This window comes from Sus scrofa, chromosome 7 (assembly GCF_054392235.1).
Source record: "Sus scrofa isolate SSC_HxYL_T2T_F1_AM1 chromosome 7, Sscrofa_HxYL_maternal_Yorkshire_Landrace_v2.0, whole genome shotgun sequence".
NCBI lineage: Eukaryota > Metazoa > Chordata > Mammalia > Artiodactyla > Suidae > Sus > Sus scrofa.
The window spans coordinates 9,557,785-9,575,107 of record NC_139389.1 but is presented as its reverse complement, the minus strand read 5'-3'; the positions used below and the strand labels follow the sequence as shown (position 1 = coordinate 9,575,107).

The 17,323-nt window shown below is 43.6% G+C and overlaps 1 protein-coding gene and 1 long non-coding RNA gene across 21 annotated transcripts in view; both read right to left on the bottom strand.

The window, feature by feature from the left end:
* PHACTR1 (phosphatase and actin regulator 1) overlaps positions 1 to 17,323 on the bottom strand; it is a 560,191-nt gene that overhangs the window by 115,449 nt on the left and 427,419 nt on the right. For all 20 annotated transcript variants that reach the window (XM_021099751.2, XM_021099756.2, XM_084967373.1 and 17 more), the window contains one exon: positions 983 to 1,063. In XM_021099751.2, the coding sequence (XP_020955410.1) occupies positions 983 to 1,063 (81 nt within the window). The remainder of the gene's footprint in view (positions 1 to 982; positions 1,064 to 17,323) is intronic.
* LOC146401185 (uncharacterized) lies at positions 8,263 to 15,367 on the bottom strand. The gene is made up of 3 exons (XR_014809621.1): positions 11,716 to 15,367; positions 8,739 to 11,385; positions 8,263 to 8,477 (listed from the first exon to the last, which is right to left on the bottom strand). It is a non-coding gene; the product is annotated as an uncharacterized LOC146401185 (long non-coding RNA).

Sequence of the window (17,323 nt, the reverse complement as noted above, 5' to 3'; positions counted from 1 at the left end):
AAAAAAAAAAAACCAACAAAAAAAAAAAACCCTCAAAGGTGCCAGAGGGAAGCTCCGTAAGGGGAATGAATGAGGAATCAGGACCAACTCAGCGAAACCAGAGAGAAGCACCACGTGAGCAACACAACTTGCCTTTCTGTATGAGGACACAAACTAGGCGTCGAGGAGACCTACAGAAACCGGGTAAACTGCGCATGGCAGGATCACTTTGAGGGCCAGGGTGGGGCTTTAAAGGAGAACATGTGACTTAAAAATCTGGCCCAACAGCTAACCACTGGCCTCAAACAAGAAGACCTGAAACAATTACTACGGATGACTGTAACCAGACGGGAATGACCGTTCATCATTTCTCTTAAAGCTTTAAGTGAAGGACGGGCAGGGAGGGGTGAAGAATAGTTACTACACTGGGTAAAGCACCGCCCACATTCGTGTTTAAAGTTCAATCAGAATCAATTCACCAGCAAATATCCGGGATCACGTTCCCAGAGCCCCGGAAGCACGTTTGAAATATCACATGTATTCATTTACACTTAATCTTTTCCACTTTGATTTCCTGTATCATAGGGAGGCGGGCTGCCCCAGAAATTCTGTTCAGAGAAATTCTAGCTGCTCGTGGATTTCTAACATTTGTCTTGGGAACCCCTAGTGCCTGAAACAGCCTAAGCAATTAAATTCACCCCAGCTGTGTGTGTTCAGACCCCAGCAGGCTCACCACCAGTACTGACACCATCCCTGGGGCCACCTCATTTTTCTTGGCATCGTGTGGTTTGATGCCAATGCTGAGAGAAGGGGTCTTCCGTTCCCGCCCTGATACTGACAGCTTCAGCGCTGTCTGCTACATTCTCTGATCTCTCCAGAAGTGTCTGGCGTTTTCGAGGTTCCAACTGTGATGGCGAACGCAGCATCTGACTCCAAGAAATATGCACGCAGCTTCTACGCATGACCCCTTTCTGGCCCGTGGAGACTGGAGCGGTCCCCTTACCTTTATCATAAATCTCCTTCAAGACCCCTCGTTTTATCAGCTCCTCTCTGCTTTGCCTCATTGAGATTTTCCGTTCCAGGGCTACAAGCACAACACAGAGAAAGCCGGTGTGAGGAGACAACAAAGGCATTCTTAAAAAGCATCACATTCTAAGATGTATTGCAATGCCACATACGGGACATCTTCAGTAAATTGCACTTTACTAATTAATGTAAAGCTAACCAATACCAGTTAACAGGTTTTGATACAGTGCTCAACATGTTAGTCCAATTAACTCATTGAATCTTCACGGCAATCAAATTACCTATGAGGTAGGCATGTTTACCTTTTTATTTCATCATGACGTGTAGTTGAGGAAACTAGCATAGAGCATCCCAACAACCTATCAGAGGACCACTGAGAATCGGATCCAGGATTCGAAGCCAGAAACGCTACCTCTGCCTTTGGCTTGACCTCTGCATCACACTGCATCTTCCTGAGTGTGGCCTTGCCTCATAGGCGGGATTTCTTTTTTAATTACCTGGTTCATACAGATCAGGTCTCAAGGAGGATGCTGTTGCTTCCCAACTATTAAAAAATGGTACAAAGATATCCCTTAAAGACTTCCCTGGATTGGTACCGGGTTCTGAGGGAGAGACTAGTGGGCAGTGGGAGACTCCGTGAGGACAGCCGCCCACCGTTCTCCTCTCGTGGCTCCTGGCAATGAGCTGATCTGTTCAGATCCCAAATGCACCTCCACCGGGACCTAGCCGCTCACCTGAGCCAACCGCTCAGGCAGGTGGGGGTGGAGGGGGGAGAGGGACCATTTCCTCTTGGATCAGGGGGTACGATGGAGACAAAGACAAGTGGAAACGGAGCCCCAAGGCGGGGAAGTGAGCAACAGCACGGAAGGGCAGGCCTGGGGCTCAGGGCGGGGTAGGGGAAAACAGCAGAGCCTGAAGAAGACAGGGAGCTAGGGCCGTGGCTGACATGTCCAGAAACATTGAGTAGAGCAGGTGAGAAGTGAGCGTGGTCAGTTTGGTCAGCTTGAGTGAGGTCCTTCACGTCCTTTGCACACACACTTATTCGGGGTGGTGAAAAATCCAGTTAGAAAATCAGGAAACTACTTGATGCAGACAGATTCAGATACAGGTGACTCACACACACACACCGCTCAATCGAATTCAGTGCAAAGGGGAAGGAACTAGGAAGAAACCAAGGATGGAGTTCCCGTCATGGCACAGTGGAAGCAAATCCGACTAGGAACCATGAGATTGTGGGTTTGATCCCTGGCCTTGCTCAGTGGGTTAAGGATCCGGTGTTGCCGTGAGCTGTGGTGTAGGTTGCAGACGTGGCTCAGATGCTGTGTTGCAGTGGCTGTGGTGCAGGCCAGCAGCTACAGCTCCGATTCGACCCCTAGCCTGGGAACCTCCATATGCCTCGGGTGTGGCCCTAAAAAAAACAAAAGACAAAAGAAAGAAAGAAAGGAAGAAGAAAGAAACCAAGGAAATGAGAATTGTGATTGTAACTCTGTTACCAATAGTTGTGTGACCTTAATCCAGTTGCTTTGCCAGCGCCGGAAACGCCGATGCCTCGGCCCCAGCCACCACGGTTTACCAGGTTTACCAGGTACGGGGTGGGACTTGACATCTATATGGTAATAAAAAGCTCTCTGGGTCATTCTCAGGTAAATCCAGGCTGAAAATCACTGAGCACTTTTTTTTTTTTGGGGGGGGTCTTTTCTAGGGCCACACCTGCAGCATATGGAGGTTCCCAGGCTAGGGGTCTCATTGGAGTTGTAGCCGCCGGCCTATGCCAGAGCCATAGCAACGCGGGATCCAAGCCACCTCTTTGACCTACACCACAGCTCGCGGCAATGCCGGATCCTTAACCTACTGAGCAAGGCCAGGGATCGAACCTGCAACCTCAAGGTTGATGAGCCACGATGGGAACTCTGTGGTTACATATTCTGGAACTTACTATTTTATTTCTAAAATTAATTTTATTCAAGTATAGTTTATTTAAAATATGTTAATTTGTATAGTATAGCAACATGATTCAGTTACACATACATATATATATATACACTTTTTCATGTTCTTTTCCACGATGATTTATCACAGGTATTGACTACACTTCCCGATGCTCTACAGTAGGACTTTGCTGTTTATCTGTTCTGTATATAGTAGTTGGCATCTGCTAATCCCACACTCCCAACCCATCCCTCCTCCACCCTCCCTCTTCCTTGGCAACCACAAGTCTGTTCTCTATGCCTCTGTGTCTGTTTCATAGATAAGGAACATATTATTTAAGAATTGTGTTCTAACTCCCTCCCTGAGATTACAATGAATGAAGGGGTATGAAAAGGAAAAAATAAACGTTGAGTTAGGTTGCTCTGGCACCAGCTTACGGAGAACATATTAACCATAAGACAGAGGCATATAGATATATACCCGCAGAGGTGAGGGCAGGAGGGTTGGATGGAAGGACAAGGCTTAGAGGTGGGTGTGGGAACCATGGGAGCTGTGCTTATTTGAGAGGTGAAGGAGTTTTATGCTCAGAACCAAAGGAAAGATAAGATGGGCAGAGGCCAGCAGGGTGTTTTCGTGCAGAAGGGGAACGTGGGGAAGGGACACAGAAGCACCTGCAGTGAGGTTACAAAGTTCTGCCTGATTTAAAAAGAAAAAAAAGATTTGCTCAGGAGCACAGCAAGAAAGGCTGACTAGGCAAGAGGAAGTGAGAGTTTTTAGGCCAAACGTTTGTTCGTTATCTCTCAGGTGAATAAAGACCTTCTTTGCCATCCTGTTTTGAACCACGTACACGAACAGATTTCTCTTCAGCAGAATGCGGATAAATACCCTCTGCCAATGGGGAATTAGAAAAGGCTTTTCCAGGGTTCCTGTTGTGGCTCAGCTGGTTAAAGACCCGATGTCATCTCGGGAGGATGCGGGTTCAATCCCTGGCCTCGATCCGTGGGTTAAGGATCTGGCGTTGCCGTAAATTGTGGCGTAGGTCAGAGATGCAGCTTGGATTTGGTGTTGCTGTGATGGTGGTGTGGTCGAAGCTGCAGCTCCCATTCAAACTGCTGGCCTGGGAACTTTCATATGCTGCAGGTGTGGCTGTTTTTTTTTTTTTTTGAAAGAAAGAAAGAAAAGAAAGAAAGAGAAAGAAAGGGAAAACGCTTTTCTGAGAAAGACACTCTGAGCAGAGGTTGAAAAATGAATATCTCAGCTCAGGGCAGTCAGGTAGGAGCTGAAGGAAACACTCCTGACACAGCAAGCTGGCAACCGCTCCTGATGGAGGAATCATGGCAGTGCGGACAAGCAGAAAGCAAGCTGGCATGACCAGGATGGAGGAAGAATGATGGCTTGAGATGGGGCCATAGGGGCAGGGGGGCTGGGCCAGGTAGGGCCTTACTGACCATGTCATTCTAAGAGAAATGGGAAGAAATGTTCAGAACCGAGTATCTGAAACACCAGCATCCACGTCCTTTTTTTTTTTTTTTAGGGATGCACCTGTGGCATATGGAAGTTCCCGGGTTAGAGGTCAAATTGGAGCTGCAGCTGCTGGCCTACGCCACAGCCATGCCAGATCTGAGCCATGTCTGCGACCTACACCACAGTTCACAGCAACGCCAGATCCTTAACCCACTGATCAAGGTCAGGGATCGAACCCACATCCTCATGGATACTATTTGGATTCTTAACCCACTGAAGCAAAGTGACCCAGGCATGCATATATATATAACTATAAATACAACTATATATAATGATACATATTATATATAATATACATATATAACATTCCCTTTTTTATATTATCTTCCATCATGGTCTTTCCCAAGAGACTGGGCTATACAGCAGGACCTCATTGCTTATCCATTCTTCTTCTTCTTCTTTTTTTTTTGTTTTCTGTCCTTTCAGGGCCACACCTGTGGCATGTGGAGGTTCCCAGGCTAGGGGGCCAATTGGAGCTGTTACTGCCGGCCTACGCCAGAGTCACAGCAACACAGGATCCAAGTTACCATCTGTGACCTACACCATGGCTCAAGGCAATGCTGGATCCTCAACCCACTGAATGAGGCCAGGGATCGAACCTGCAACCTCATGGTTCCTGGTCAGATTCGTTTCTGCTGTGCCACAACAGGAACTTCCAGCTTATTCATTCTAAATGTAATAGAGTGCATCTAATAACCCCAAACTCTGGGTCCATCTCACTCCCTCCCCTTTCCTCCTGGCAACCACAAGTCTGTTCTCTGTGAGTCTGTTTCTGTTTTGCAGATAGGTTCACCTGTGCCATATTTCAGATTCCACATGTAGGTGATATCATATGGTATATTTTTTTCTCATTCCGACTTAAACTTCACTTAATATGACAATCTCTAGTTGCAGTCATGGGAATGTCAACTGGCATAACCACTATGGAAAACAGTGTGGAGTTTCCTCAGAAAACAAAATACACAACGACCATATGATCCAGCAATTCCACTCCTGGGCAAATATCCAGACAAAACTATAATTAAATAAGATACACACACACCCCTACATTGACTGCAGCACTATTCACAATAGCCAAGACATGGAAACAACCTAAATGTACATTGAGGATTAAGAAGAAAAGATACATGGCTATACAGTGGAATACTACTCAGCCATAAAAAAGAACAAACTTGTGCCATTTGCAGCACGCCGTTTCTTCAACCTATTGAGTTTGCCCTTAAGAACAAAGACAAACCTGATATAACATATCTGCTTTTATTTAAATGAGAAATTACCTCCCTACCCCCTGTCCCACATACACCAAGGTCCAACTTTAATTAACATTCTGGGAAGAAATGGCTTATTTGCTCTCTGGATTTGTCCCTTTCCTAGTGCAGAATCCTGTGCCCAGAGAGGATGCACAGACCTTTTTGAGAAGGGTGGGAAGTCATGTCATTTAACTTAATCTTCACCACAATATTGTGAGGGGTTATTATTCCCCTTTTACAGATGTGGTACCTGAGGCCCAGCAAAATTCACGTGCTCAGAGTCACAGAGCTAAATAGAAGAGCAGAAACAAATTTTCAAGTCTGTTTTTTTCCTCATTACTGTGAAAATCATGATAATGTATATAGGCTCTAAATACAATGTAATATACATAAAGCTTTAAAAATGGAAGTTTTAAAACTTCCATTAAAATAAACTTTAGTTTATTTGGGGCTGAGTGTCACGGTAAAATGACACAATTACATCTTACGTTGAGGAGCTGCTTCTTTCTAAGGCGCTCTTTATTATCTCTCCTTTTTTTTTTTTTTTTGTCTTTTTTTTAGGGCTGAACCCCTGGCATATGGAGGCTCCCAGATTAGGGATCGAATTGGAGCTGTGGCCGCCAGCCTACACCACAGCCACAGCAACATGGGATCTGAGCCACATCTGTGACCTACACTACAGCTCACGGCAACGCTGGATCCTTAACCCACCGAGCAAGGCCAGGGATCAAACCTGTTTCCTCACGGATACTAGTCTTGTGGGTTGACTGCTGAGCCACAACAGGAACTCCTGCTATCTCTTTTAACAAGGTATGCACAATACCTCTCTGCTGATCTTACTTTTCCCAAAGTCAGAGCTAAGTTTAACTGGGGCCAAAGACAAGCTCACTACCGCCCAGAAACTGAAACACAACGGGCTCAGAAACAGACTCGTGGTTGCCAAGGGGGAGAAGGAGGGAGTGGGGTGGAGGGAGATCGGGGTTAACAGGTGCATATTATTACATTTAGAATGGATGAACAACGGGGTCCCTCTGTACAGCAGAGGGAACTATATCCAATCTCTTGGGACAGAACATAATGGAAGATAATATGAGAAAATGAATGTATATATATATATATATATATATATATATATATATATATTAGATACAGATAGTTGCAATGCAATTCCTTGGATCTTTAGAAAAGGACCAAATTTCCAGGCTGTAATAAGTAAATGCAGAACACTGTAACACGCTTTCAAGATGGTCCTGTGGCAACTGAAACACCAAAACAAAATCGCATAAACCAGCAAAAGTGCAAAGACTACTGGAGGCACATGTAATATAAATTCTACGCCAACATATGAGATAATGAAGCGGGGGGCAGGGGGAGGGGATGACTGATTTGTCCTAACAGACCAACAAAGAATTAGGTGACAGATCCAAATACATTTTTAAAAAAAGCTTCCCAAACCCCTCTTTCTTTCCTGAAATGATGAGAGGAAGACTTTTCAATTATTGAATTAGAAAGAGCCCCAAATGGGTCCCCAAAACACATTCAAAGGTTGGCCCATCCAAAGAAGGCTAAGCTCGTCATTAAAGACAATATTAATATAAAAACCATACAGAAAACCTTGAAAGGCACAGTTATTCTTGCATCTTTATCACCATCTATTTTTTTAATGATAAAATTTTTAACTGAAGTATGGTTAATTTAAAATATTGTGTTAGTTTCAGGTATACAGCAAAGTGATTCAGTTATGTTATATACACACACATATATAACTGATATATATGCTTACATATATATATATATTGATATATACATTTACATATATATATATTTCAGATTCTTTTCCATTATACATTATTACAAAATATTGGGCGTTCCTGTCGTGGCTCGGCAGAAATGAATCTGACTAGTATCCACGAGGATGCAGGTTCAATCCCTTGCTCAGTAGCTTAAGCATCCGGTGTTGCCGTGGGCTGTGGTGTAGGTCACAGATGCAGCTTGGATCCTGCATTGCTGCGGCTGTGGTGGAGGCCGGCAGCTGCAGCTCCGATGAGATCCCTAGACTGGGAATGTCCATATGCTGCAGGTACAGCCCTAAAAAGACAAAAACAAAAAAACTCCCAGACACTGAATACAGTTCCCTGTGCGATACAGTAAATCCTTGTGGTTTATCTGCTTTATAGACAGAGACGTGTATCTGCTAATCCTACACTCCTCATTTATCCCCACCTTCCCCCTTTGGTAACCATAATTTGTTTTCTCTGTCTGTGAGTCTGCTTCTGTTTTGTCAATAAGTTGATCTGTATTTTTTTTTTTTTGGATTCCACATGTTGGTGACATCATATATTTGTCTTTCCCTGCCTGACTTCATTTCATTTAGTATGAAAATCTTTAGGTCCATCCATGTTGCTGTCATTGGCAATATTTCATTCTTCTTTATGACTAATGTTTCATCATATGTATATGTGCGTGTATATGTACTGCCTCTGTACATATACAGATCCGTTGGTCTCACCATATCTGAATAATAACAAAACCTGCGTTTTATTTTTCCTATTCCTTTTTCATTTTTTTTTTTTATTAAAGTACAGTTGATGTACTGGTGTTTCCATTGTGGCTCAGGGGTTAACGAATCTGACTAGGAACCATGAGGTTGTGGGTTTGATCCCTGGCCTTGCTCAGTGGGTTAAGGATCCGGCATTGCTGTGAGCTGTGGTGTAGGTCACAGATGCAGCTCATATTCCGCGTTGCTGTGGCTGTGGTGTAGGCCGGCAGCTACAGCTCCGATTATACCCCTAGCCTGGAAAGCTCCATATGCCAGAGGTGTGGCCCTAGGAAAGACAAAAAAAAAAAAAAAAAAAAGTATAGTTGATATTCAGTGGTCCTTCAATTTCTGTTGTACAGCAAAGCAAAGTGACCCAGTCCTACATCTATGTACATTTTTTTTTTTTTGGTCTTTTCAGGGCTGCATCTAAAACATATGGAAGTTTCCAGGCTAGGGAACAAATTGGAGCTGTAGCTGCCAGCCTATGCCACAGCCACAACAATGCCAGATCCGAGCCACCTCTGCAGCCTCCACCACAGCTCACGGCAACACTGGATCCTTTAGCTCACTGAGCGAGGCCAGGGATCGAACCCACATCCTCATGGATTCGAGTCAGGTTCGTTACCCCTGAGCCACAACGGCAACTCCCATATTTTTTTTCATACTATCTTCCATCATATTCTAAAACACACTTATCCTTGCACTAGTTTGTAAATCAAGGTAAAACCAAAGCAGGATTTCACAGCTTTATGTTCCATTTTATTGCTCTGAAGTCTGTTTATATCTGAGCAAATGCTTTAGTAACAGAAAGCCTGGTGAAGGATTGCTTCTCAGTAGTAAAATCCACCAAAGCTCAGAGACTAACTCTGGTCATGGGGTGACAGCAGCTCTAATCACTTTTATCAACTCGTCCTTTGAGCCACCAATGGCGGTCTACGCCATATTTACGGAAAAGCCAGTTCTCCACCACTGCCCCCTAATTATTTTTTTCAGTTTCCCTCTCCATCTGGGTTTGGGCTAAGCCAAAGAATCCTATGCTTCTTTGACACTGATGAATTTAAAACAGGCATCTTGGATGGGCTTATTCTGCTTCGTGAATGCCTAGGCTGGATGAATTTATTAAAAATAACTAGGACATTCTCATTTTAATTTTTGCATGTGCAGCCACACATGTATACTTTTATGTTTTATTTATCAAAATACATGAAAAGTTTTCACTGTATAAACAAAGTTTTCAAAAACCACAAATAGATTGTTCTGCTCATATTGTTCTCCCACTTTTTTTCTCCTCATTCCTCAGTATGTTTTAGAGACTTTCCCATCAGCCCCTAGAGCAGCACCTCCTCCTTTCTGGGTACTGCAAACCATGACATGCGATCTAAGTGCCGTAACTTATATTTCAGCATCTGAAACTGAAGGACATTTAAGTGGCTTCATGTTTTTGACCTATAAACTTTGCTACTGTGAATATACCTGTGAACAAGTATGAGAAATTTTCTAGAATACATCACTAGGCTTACTGGGCAGGGCATTTTCTAAGTGCTCCCAGTCCTGATGGAAAAAAGAAACACTTTATATTGCATAAAACGAGGAAAGGGGGGGAAAAAAAAGCAATACTGGTGCTTTTTGAGTCCTCTGGTTCTTCTCATAGTATCAGGGCAGGAAAGTTTTCAGATTTTTCTTTAGGCTAATCCACCTCTATTGAATTCTCTGCTCAACGGCCCTTAAATTACATTCTGTAGGGGACAACAATTGAGAGAAAAATAATTGAGAAATGATGAAATCGGCAGCAGCTTACAGCACAGTCTTATGCCCTTCAGTTAAAATAGTCAACTTGCCAGTAAAATCTGTAGCTCTCATCCCTTTGAAGTTTTACCACCCCCGTGACAGGGAATTTAGGCTAGAGATCTACAAGTGACAAATGGAAAGAGCCTCCAGAACCTGAAACTTACCTCTGCTCCCCACGGGCTGACCTAAGTAAGGAGGATTAGGAATATGATGCAACAACTCTACGCTTGAAGGACTGAACGTGAAATAATCCACCGGCGTCTACACTAGCTCCAGAAAAAAATTTCCTTTTTTTTTTTTTTTAAGATGAAGAGACTCAAAACTAAATGTATACACACAATATATATATAAAAGAGGAGAGAAGAGCTTAAGGATTTGGAGGAGTGGGATATACCCAGAAGTCTTCCACTTTGAAAGGTCAGATGGCAAATACCAGCTGATCTCTTTATTTCATGAGGAAACAAATGCGAAAAGCAACAAGGCTGTCAATCTCAATGGGTGGGTTCAAGAAAGAAGTAAAAAAAAGGAATAAATGTCTAGTTTCAGGCAGAGCAATATGACAAGTACATTCAAGAGGTCACGTTTGGAGTTCCCTCATGGCGCAGGGGAAATGAATCCGACTAGGAACCATGAAGTTGCAGGTTCGATCCCTGGCCTTGCTCAGTGGGTTAAGGATCTGGTATTGCCATGAGCTGTGGTGTAGATCACAGACGCAGCTCAGATCTGGCTGTGGCTGTGGCTGGCAGCTGTAGCTCCGATTAAACCCCTAGCCAGGGAACCCCCATGTGCCGCAGGTGCGGCCCTCAAAAGACAAAAAAAAAAAAAAAAAGAGGCCACGTTCACCTCTTGAATGTGTATGAGCACCAACTATTGCGCTTTTTATAACTCAGATGACATTCAGGAGTCCTATGAATGTCCAAACATTTTGAATAACTAGGCAAGAAGGTTTTCGGTTACTCGAGTATCCAAAGAAAGTTTATTAAATCACTAATTCGAAATGAAAAATATCTTTAAAAATATGGGGCAATTAAGGTCAAGTGATTCTCAACATCAGAGAGGCTGACCAGTCTAGTACTTTTTTTTTTTCCTTTAAAAATCTAAAGGGTTTAGATTTTTACAGGGAACAATGGACGTTCCATATAAAAGATGGAATCTAGGAGTTCCCCTTGTGGTGCGGTGGAAACAAATCTGATTAGAATCCATGAGGATGCAGATTCGATCCCCAGGCCTCATTCACTGAGTCAGGGGTCCAGCGTTGCTGTGAGCTATCGTGGAGGTCACAGATGTGGCTCAGATTCCATATTGCTGTGGCTGCGGTGCAGGCCAGTAGCTGAAGCTGCAATTTGACCCCTAGCCTGGGAACTTCCATATGCTGTGGGTGCTGTCCTAAAAAGCAAAATAATAATAATAATCAAATAAAAATTTAAAAATAAAAAGATGGAACATAAGCAGGAAGGGTCCCTGTCACATAAGAAAGCAGAGATCCTGGAGTTCCCGTCGTGGCTCAGTGGTTAACGAATCCAACTAGGAACCATGAGGATGTGGGTTCGATCCCTGGCCTTGCTCAGTGGGTTAAGGATCTGGCGTTGCCGTGAGCTGTGGTGTGGATTGCAGATGTGGCTTGGATCCCACGTTGGCTGTGGCTCTGGTATAGGCCGGCGGCTACAGCTCCAATTACACCCCTAGCCTGGGAACCTCCATATGCCCAGGGAGCGGCCCCAGAAAAGGCAGAAAGAAAAAAAAAAAAAAAAGCAGCAGAGATCCGGATTCTCCCCATCGTTACAGCATAAACTTCAGCAGTGGTCCAGGTGGAGGGACCCACGAATTAACATCTCCAACATGCACTTGTGCAGCGCTGAGTAGCTACAGCTTAGATGAACTCCCCCGAGAGAGAAGATGAGTTTATTTATTTACTGTTGTTGGTGATAACAGCCAAGTCCCCTAGGTCGGCACTTGCCAAAGTCTGTTCTGTGCAAGAGTAACCCCCAGAGATGCTTGGAGGAAAGGATTCTGAGGACAATAATTTTGGGAAACGCCGTGCAGCCCTGGAGCATCAGAGAGTTCATGAGCAGGAGAGGACCTAAAGGCACCGGTTTAACTCAGTTGAACCCCGGGTTGCTCCCAAATTCATCGGACAACACGATCCGTTCATGGGATGACCATGAAACTTGCACTCCGAGGAAAACCTTCTGGGAAACACTGATCTGAATACCGGGTTTCAGGAAGCAAATGTGGTTTTGTGTGATAAAAAGGAAGCAGGGAAGTCAGCCCGTCTAAAGAGCAGGGGGCACAGAGAGGCCAAGATCTTTCACAAATAGCTTTCGGGTCAATGCTGGAATCAACGCCAACTGAAAACCTAAAGTCTGGCAGCATGAGATGAGCAACGCATGACTGACCGCAAAGATCCTAACAGAGCAGAGTGATGCGTCCTCTATCCATCTGGCCTCCTGTGGTCCTGGGGGAAACTTCGGCTGATAGAGAGGTGCTTTCCAGGGCGCTCCCTGGAAGGGCAGCTCCCCAGCCATGCCCCAGAGAAGTCAAGACTAGACTGACCCCGTCAGCTCAATACCACATAGCATCTCATCTGTCCAAAGTAACAGTTTGGGTTTTGACATCCTTGATAAGAGGGACTTCTTTCTGACAGTAATGCAGGTGGCATAATTTTCTCTGGAGTCAGAGAGCACGAGAGAAAGACATGTCCTTAGCACAGATGAGGCGACTGATTTTCCTCTTCCTGTGGGAGCAGAGCGGCAGCCAGGTCCCACGGGGGCCTTTTCCACTGATGAAGTGCAAGAGAAAAAGGATCACTGGCTCAATGAAAGTTGGAAGTTGTGGTCTTAAAGGCACATTTTTCATGGGTCTTGATTGGATCCTGGTTTGAACAAACCAGCTATAAAATCATTTTGTGGGTCAGTTGGGAAAATATGAATAGGGCCTGGATATTAGATGATAGCAGGGTATGACGGTTAGTTTTGCTGCATATTCGGTAACGGTTTTGTGGTTATACAGGATTATTGTCCTGAGTTTTCAGAGATGAATGATTAGGGATGCCTGGAATTTACTTCAAAGCACTTCAGGAAAAAAATAATAAGGCCACAAATACGGCCAGATTTTGGTAACCATTAGGCGAAAAATATATAACTATACCAGTGTACAGTATCATTACACAATTCTCTTGATGTTTCTTATGTTTGAAAAATTTCAGAAAAAAATAGTAAGCACACAAAAGGAATGAATCTTACAAGCTGTGTTGAGTGAAAAGAGTGAGACAAAAGAACAGACATACTGTGATTCCATTTATATAAAGTTCCAAAACTGGCAAACTACATATATGGTTTAGAGATGCATATCTCTCAACTTTAAAACTGTAAGGAAAAGGAAAGAGTGACGATAAAAAATCTGGACAGCGGCCACCTTTGGTGGGGAGGGTAACTGCAGTCAGAAAGGCACATTCAGGGACTTCCAGATGCTGTCAATATTTTCTTTCTGTGACTTGGCAGCGGTTTTATGGGGCTCATTTTATAACCATCTGTTAAACTATATGTTGAGCGTAATGATTTTTCCTCAGTGTATGTTTTATTTTCCAAAGCAAAAACTTTAAAAGGACATTCTTACTTAACTCCACTTCTCTTTTTACTGATGCAATGGTCTCTGAAGGGGAATAAAAAAGGCAGACACCGTATAATGAAATTACACAGTTGGCCAGTAGACTAACGCCTAGTAATGAAAGGAAGGGTGATTATAAAGCAATAAAGCCACAAAGTTCTCTCCTGGCCATTTCTTCAAATAGGTCGGATTTGAGTGTAAGATTGTTCTTAGTGCCTGCAGGCCACTATATAGAAGAACAGCTACCTACGGCTCTGGGGGGAGAAAACTGGCAGAAAGTTTTAGAGGTAATTTTGCAGAAATAAATTATTTATTGTCATTTTCGATTCTGATTTCTGAAACTAGGGGAGACTCTTCTTGGAGTCCCTCCTTGAAGTGACAAATGAGAAGACCTAACTAGACATTACTCCAATGAAGATGTGTGGTGAGCCAGTAGGCAAATGAAAAAATGCTCAACATCACTAATTATTAGAGAAATGCAAATCAGAACTGCAATGAGGTATGACCTCACACCAGTCAGAATGGCCATCATTAACAGGTCAACAAATAACAAATGCTCGAGTGGGTGTGGAGAAAAGAGTACCCACCTTCACGGTTGGTGGGAATGTAAATTGGTACAACCCCTATGGAAAACAGTATGGAGGTATCTCAGAAAACTGAATATGGAACTACTATATGATCCAGCAATCCCACTTCTGGGCATATATCTGGACATTCATTCATTCAGAAAGACATGTACCCTTATGTTCATTGTAGCACTATTCACAATAGTCAGGACATGGAAGCAACCTAAATGTCCATTGACAGATGAATGGATTAAGAAGATGTGGTATATATACACAATGGAATCTATTCGGCCATAAAAAAGAATGAAATAATGCCATTTGCAGCAACATGGATGCAACTAGAGATTCTCATATTGAGTGAAGTGAGTCAGAAAGAGAAAGACAAATACCATATGATATCACATATACAGAATCTAAAATAGGGCACAAATGATCCTATCTATGAAACAGAAATAGATCACAGACTATATAGTTTAATAGATGGTTATAAAATGAGCCCCATGGAGAGCAGACTTGTGGTTGCTGGGGGTTTGGGGGAAGGAGTGGGATGGAGCGGGGTTTGGGGTTAGTAGATTCAAACTGCTACATTCAGAATGGATAAGCAATGCGGTCCTACTGTATAGCACAGGGAACCATGGCCAATCTCTTAGGTTAGAACATGATGGAAGACAGTATGGAAAAAAAAAAAGAAGGTACATATGTGTATGACTTGGTCATCTTGCTGTGCAACAGAAATTGAAGGAACACTGTACACCAACTATAATTTTATAAAAAAGCAACTTGGGGGAATTAGTTTTGCAAGGATCAGGCTCAACACTCTTGGAAGGACACTGAGGGAAGTTCATCCTACACTTTGCAGATTCCATTCTCTCTCTCTCCCTCCCTCCCTCAACCCACACAGAAAATTTCAGACCAAATTCCAACGGGATGGAGTTCCCACTGTGGTGCAGTGGAAACGAAGGTGACTAGGAACCATGAGGTTGTGGGTTTGATTCCTGGCCTCGCTCAGTGGGTTAAGGATCTAGCGCTGCCATGAGCTGTGGCTCCGGCGGAGGCCTGCAGGTGTAGCTCCAAATGGACCCCTAGCCTGGGAACCTCCATATGCCCTGGGTGCTGACCTAAAAAGACCAAAAAAAAAAAAAAAAAAAAAAAAAAGAAAGAAATTCTAACGGGATAACTATTAGTTCTGTCTTCTGAGATTTACAAGACACAGCAGAATTAATTCCTTTTCCATTTATTGGTCCCCTCTTATGGGAACAGGGTAGAACATGAGTTAGTAAAACTAAGATGTGAAAAATAATGTACATTAAGCCCTGTTTACAACCCTCGTGCTGCCCTTTCATCTGTATATCACCTATTATGAGAGACTTTGTCATTAAACATGAAACAGGTGGCCCTCCAGTGAGAGAGAACACTGTGTGATGCAAGTGTTTATGTTAGAAATAAAAGTTCAGTGCTTGGGGGTTTGCTTCTACTACTTGTAGGGAAGTGTGTCCTAACATCTATTTTTTTGTGTGTGCCTGTGCACAGAGCCACAGATCACACTGCCACCGAGTTCTCTGCCACCTCTAACACCGCCCCCCAGGAATAAAAAGAAAATTCATTGATTTAGAGCTAGTTAACTGAGTTTCTCTTCCAGATGTAGGAAGCATAAAGCTGTACTGTATTTCATTCCAGACGCCTAATTATTATTGATCGCTTTACGATAGAAGGGTATTGCCTAAAGCACTGAAGAAGGAAATCTGAAATCCCGCCCAGAACAGCTTAATACCCTGGCTACCACCTGTTACCTAAAAGATAATAGAACCCTTGTTCAAAGGGTTTCGTGGTGCTGAGGTAATGGAAATAAGTTTGCCTGCTTCACCGCTTGTTTTTCCACTCATGGTCACATCCATTCTGCTGCAATAAAGCCTTCGGATGATACTGTAGAGATGTCTAGGCTTTAAAATCTTACTTCTGGAGTTTCCGTCGTGGCTCAGTGGAAACGAATCTGACCAGCATCCATGAGGACGCAGGTTCGATCCCTGCCTTTGCTCAGTGGGTTGCGGATCCGATGTTGCCGTGAGCTGTGGTGCAGGGTGCAGACATGGTTCGGATCTGGCATTGCTGTGGCTGTGGCGTAGGCCAGTGGCTACAGCTCCGATTGGACTGCTAGCCTGCGAACCCCATATGCCGCAGGTGCGGCCCTAAAAAAAATAAAAATAAAAATAAAAAATTCTTACTTATCTGGTACTTCATGAGACAGAGAAAGAGACAGCAGCGTTAGACTGAGGGATTTTACTTGTTCTTAGCATCTAGTCAACTCATGGTTTTGAACAAAAATTTAAAAAACTCATAACTATGTACAGTTACGTCAAATGTCTACTCAGAAAATATTTTGCCTGAAAGGGACATTCTGTGTGAAGACTTGATTTCTCTGCCTTCCATTGCCATGGTAACACCTGCTATGTATTAGGAGCTGCTTGGTGTGTTTTCCATACAGTACTTTGTGTAAGTGTCAAAATAACTCCAGAGGGTTGGTATGATTAGGTCCATTTGGCAGATAAAGAAGATGGTAAATAACTTGCCCAAGGTGCAAAACTGGACTTGAATCCAAGCCCTGTGATTCCAGTGTGTGAAGGCTTAGGCAAGACATCATACTGCCCATGTGAGGCTTTCGAAGCTAGGAATATGCCTCACGACTTACCTAGACTCCCCATAAATAAATAAACACATACTGACAGGCTACAGTACATATACACAGAATGAAAGATACAATTTTTGCTATTTTTCTAGGCAACATTTTATAGTTTGTAAACCATGAGATTTTTGGTCCCCCTACGGCTGCACCTGCGGCACATGGCAGTCCCCAGGCTAGGGGTCGAATCGGAGCTGCACCAGATCTGAGCCTCATCTGCAACCTATGCCTGCCGCTTACCGCAATGCCGGATCCTTAACCCACTGAGTGCGACCAGGGATCAAACACGCATCCTCATGGAGACTATATCGGGTGCTTAACCCACTGAGCCACAATGAGAACTCCAGGCATTTCTTAAATCATCTCATTAAATTTTAGCAGTGATTTAACTGCCACCTAGTGAGGTTTCACAAATGAAGACAAAGCATGCTGCTTGGCA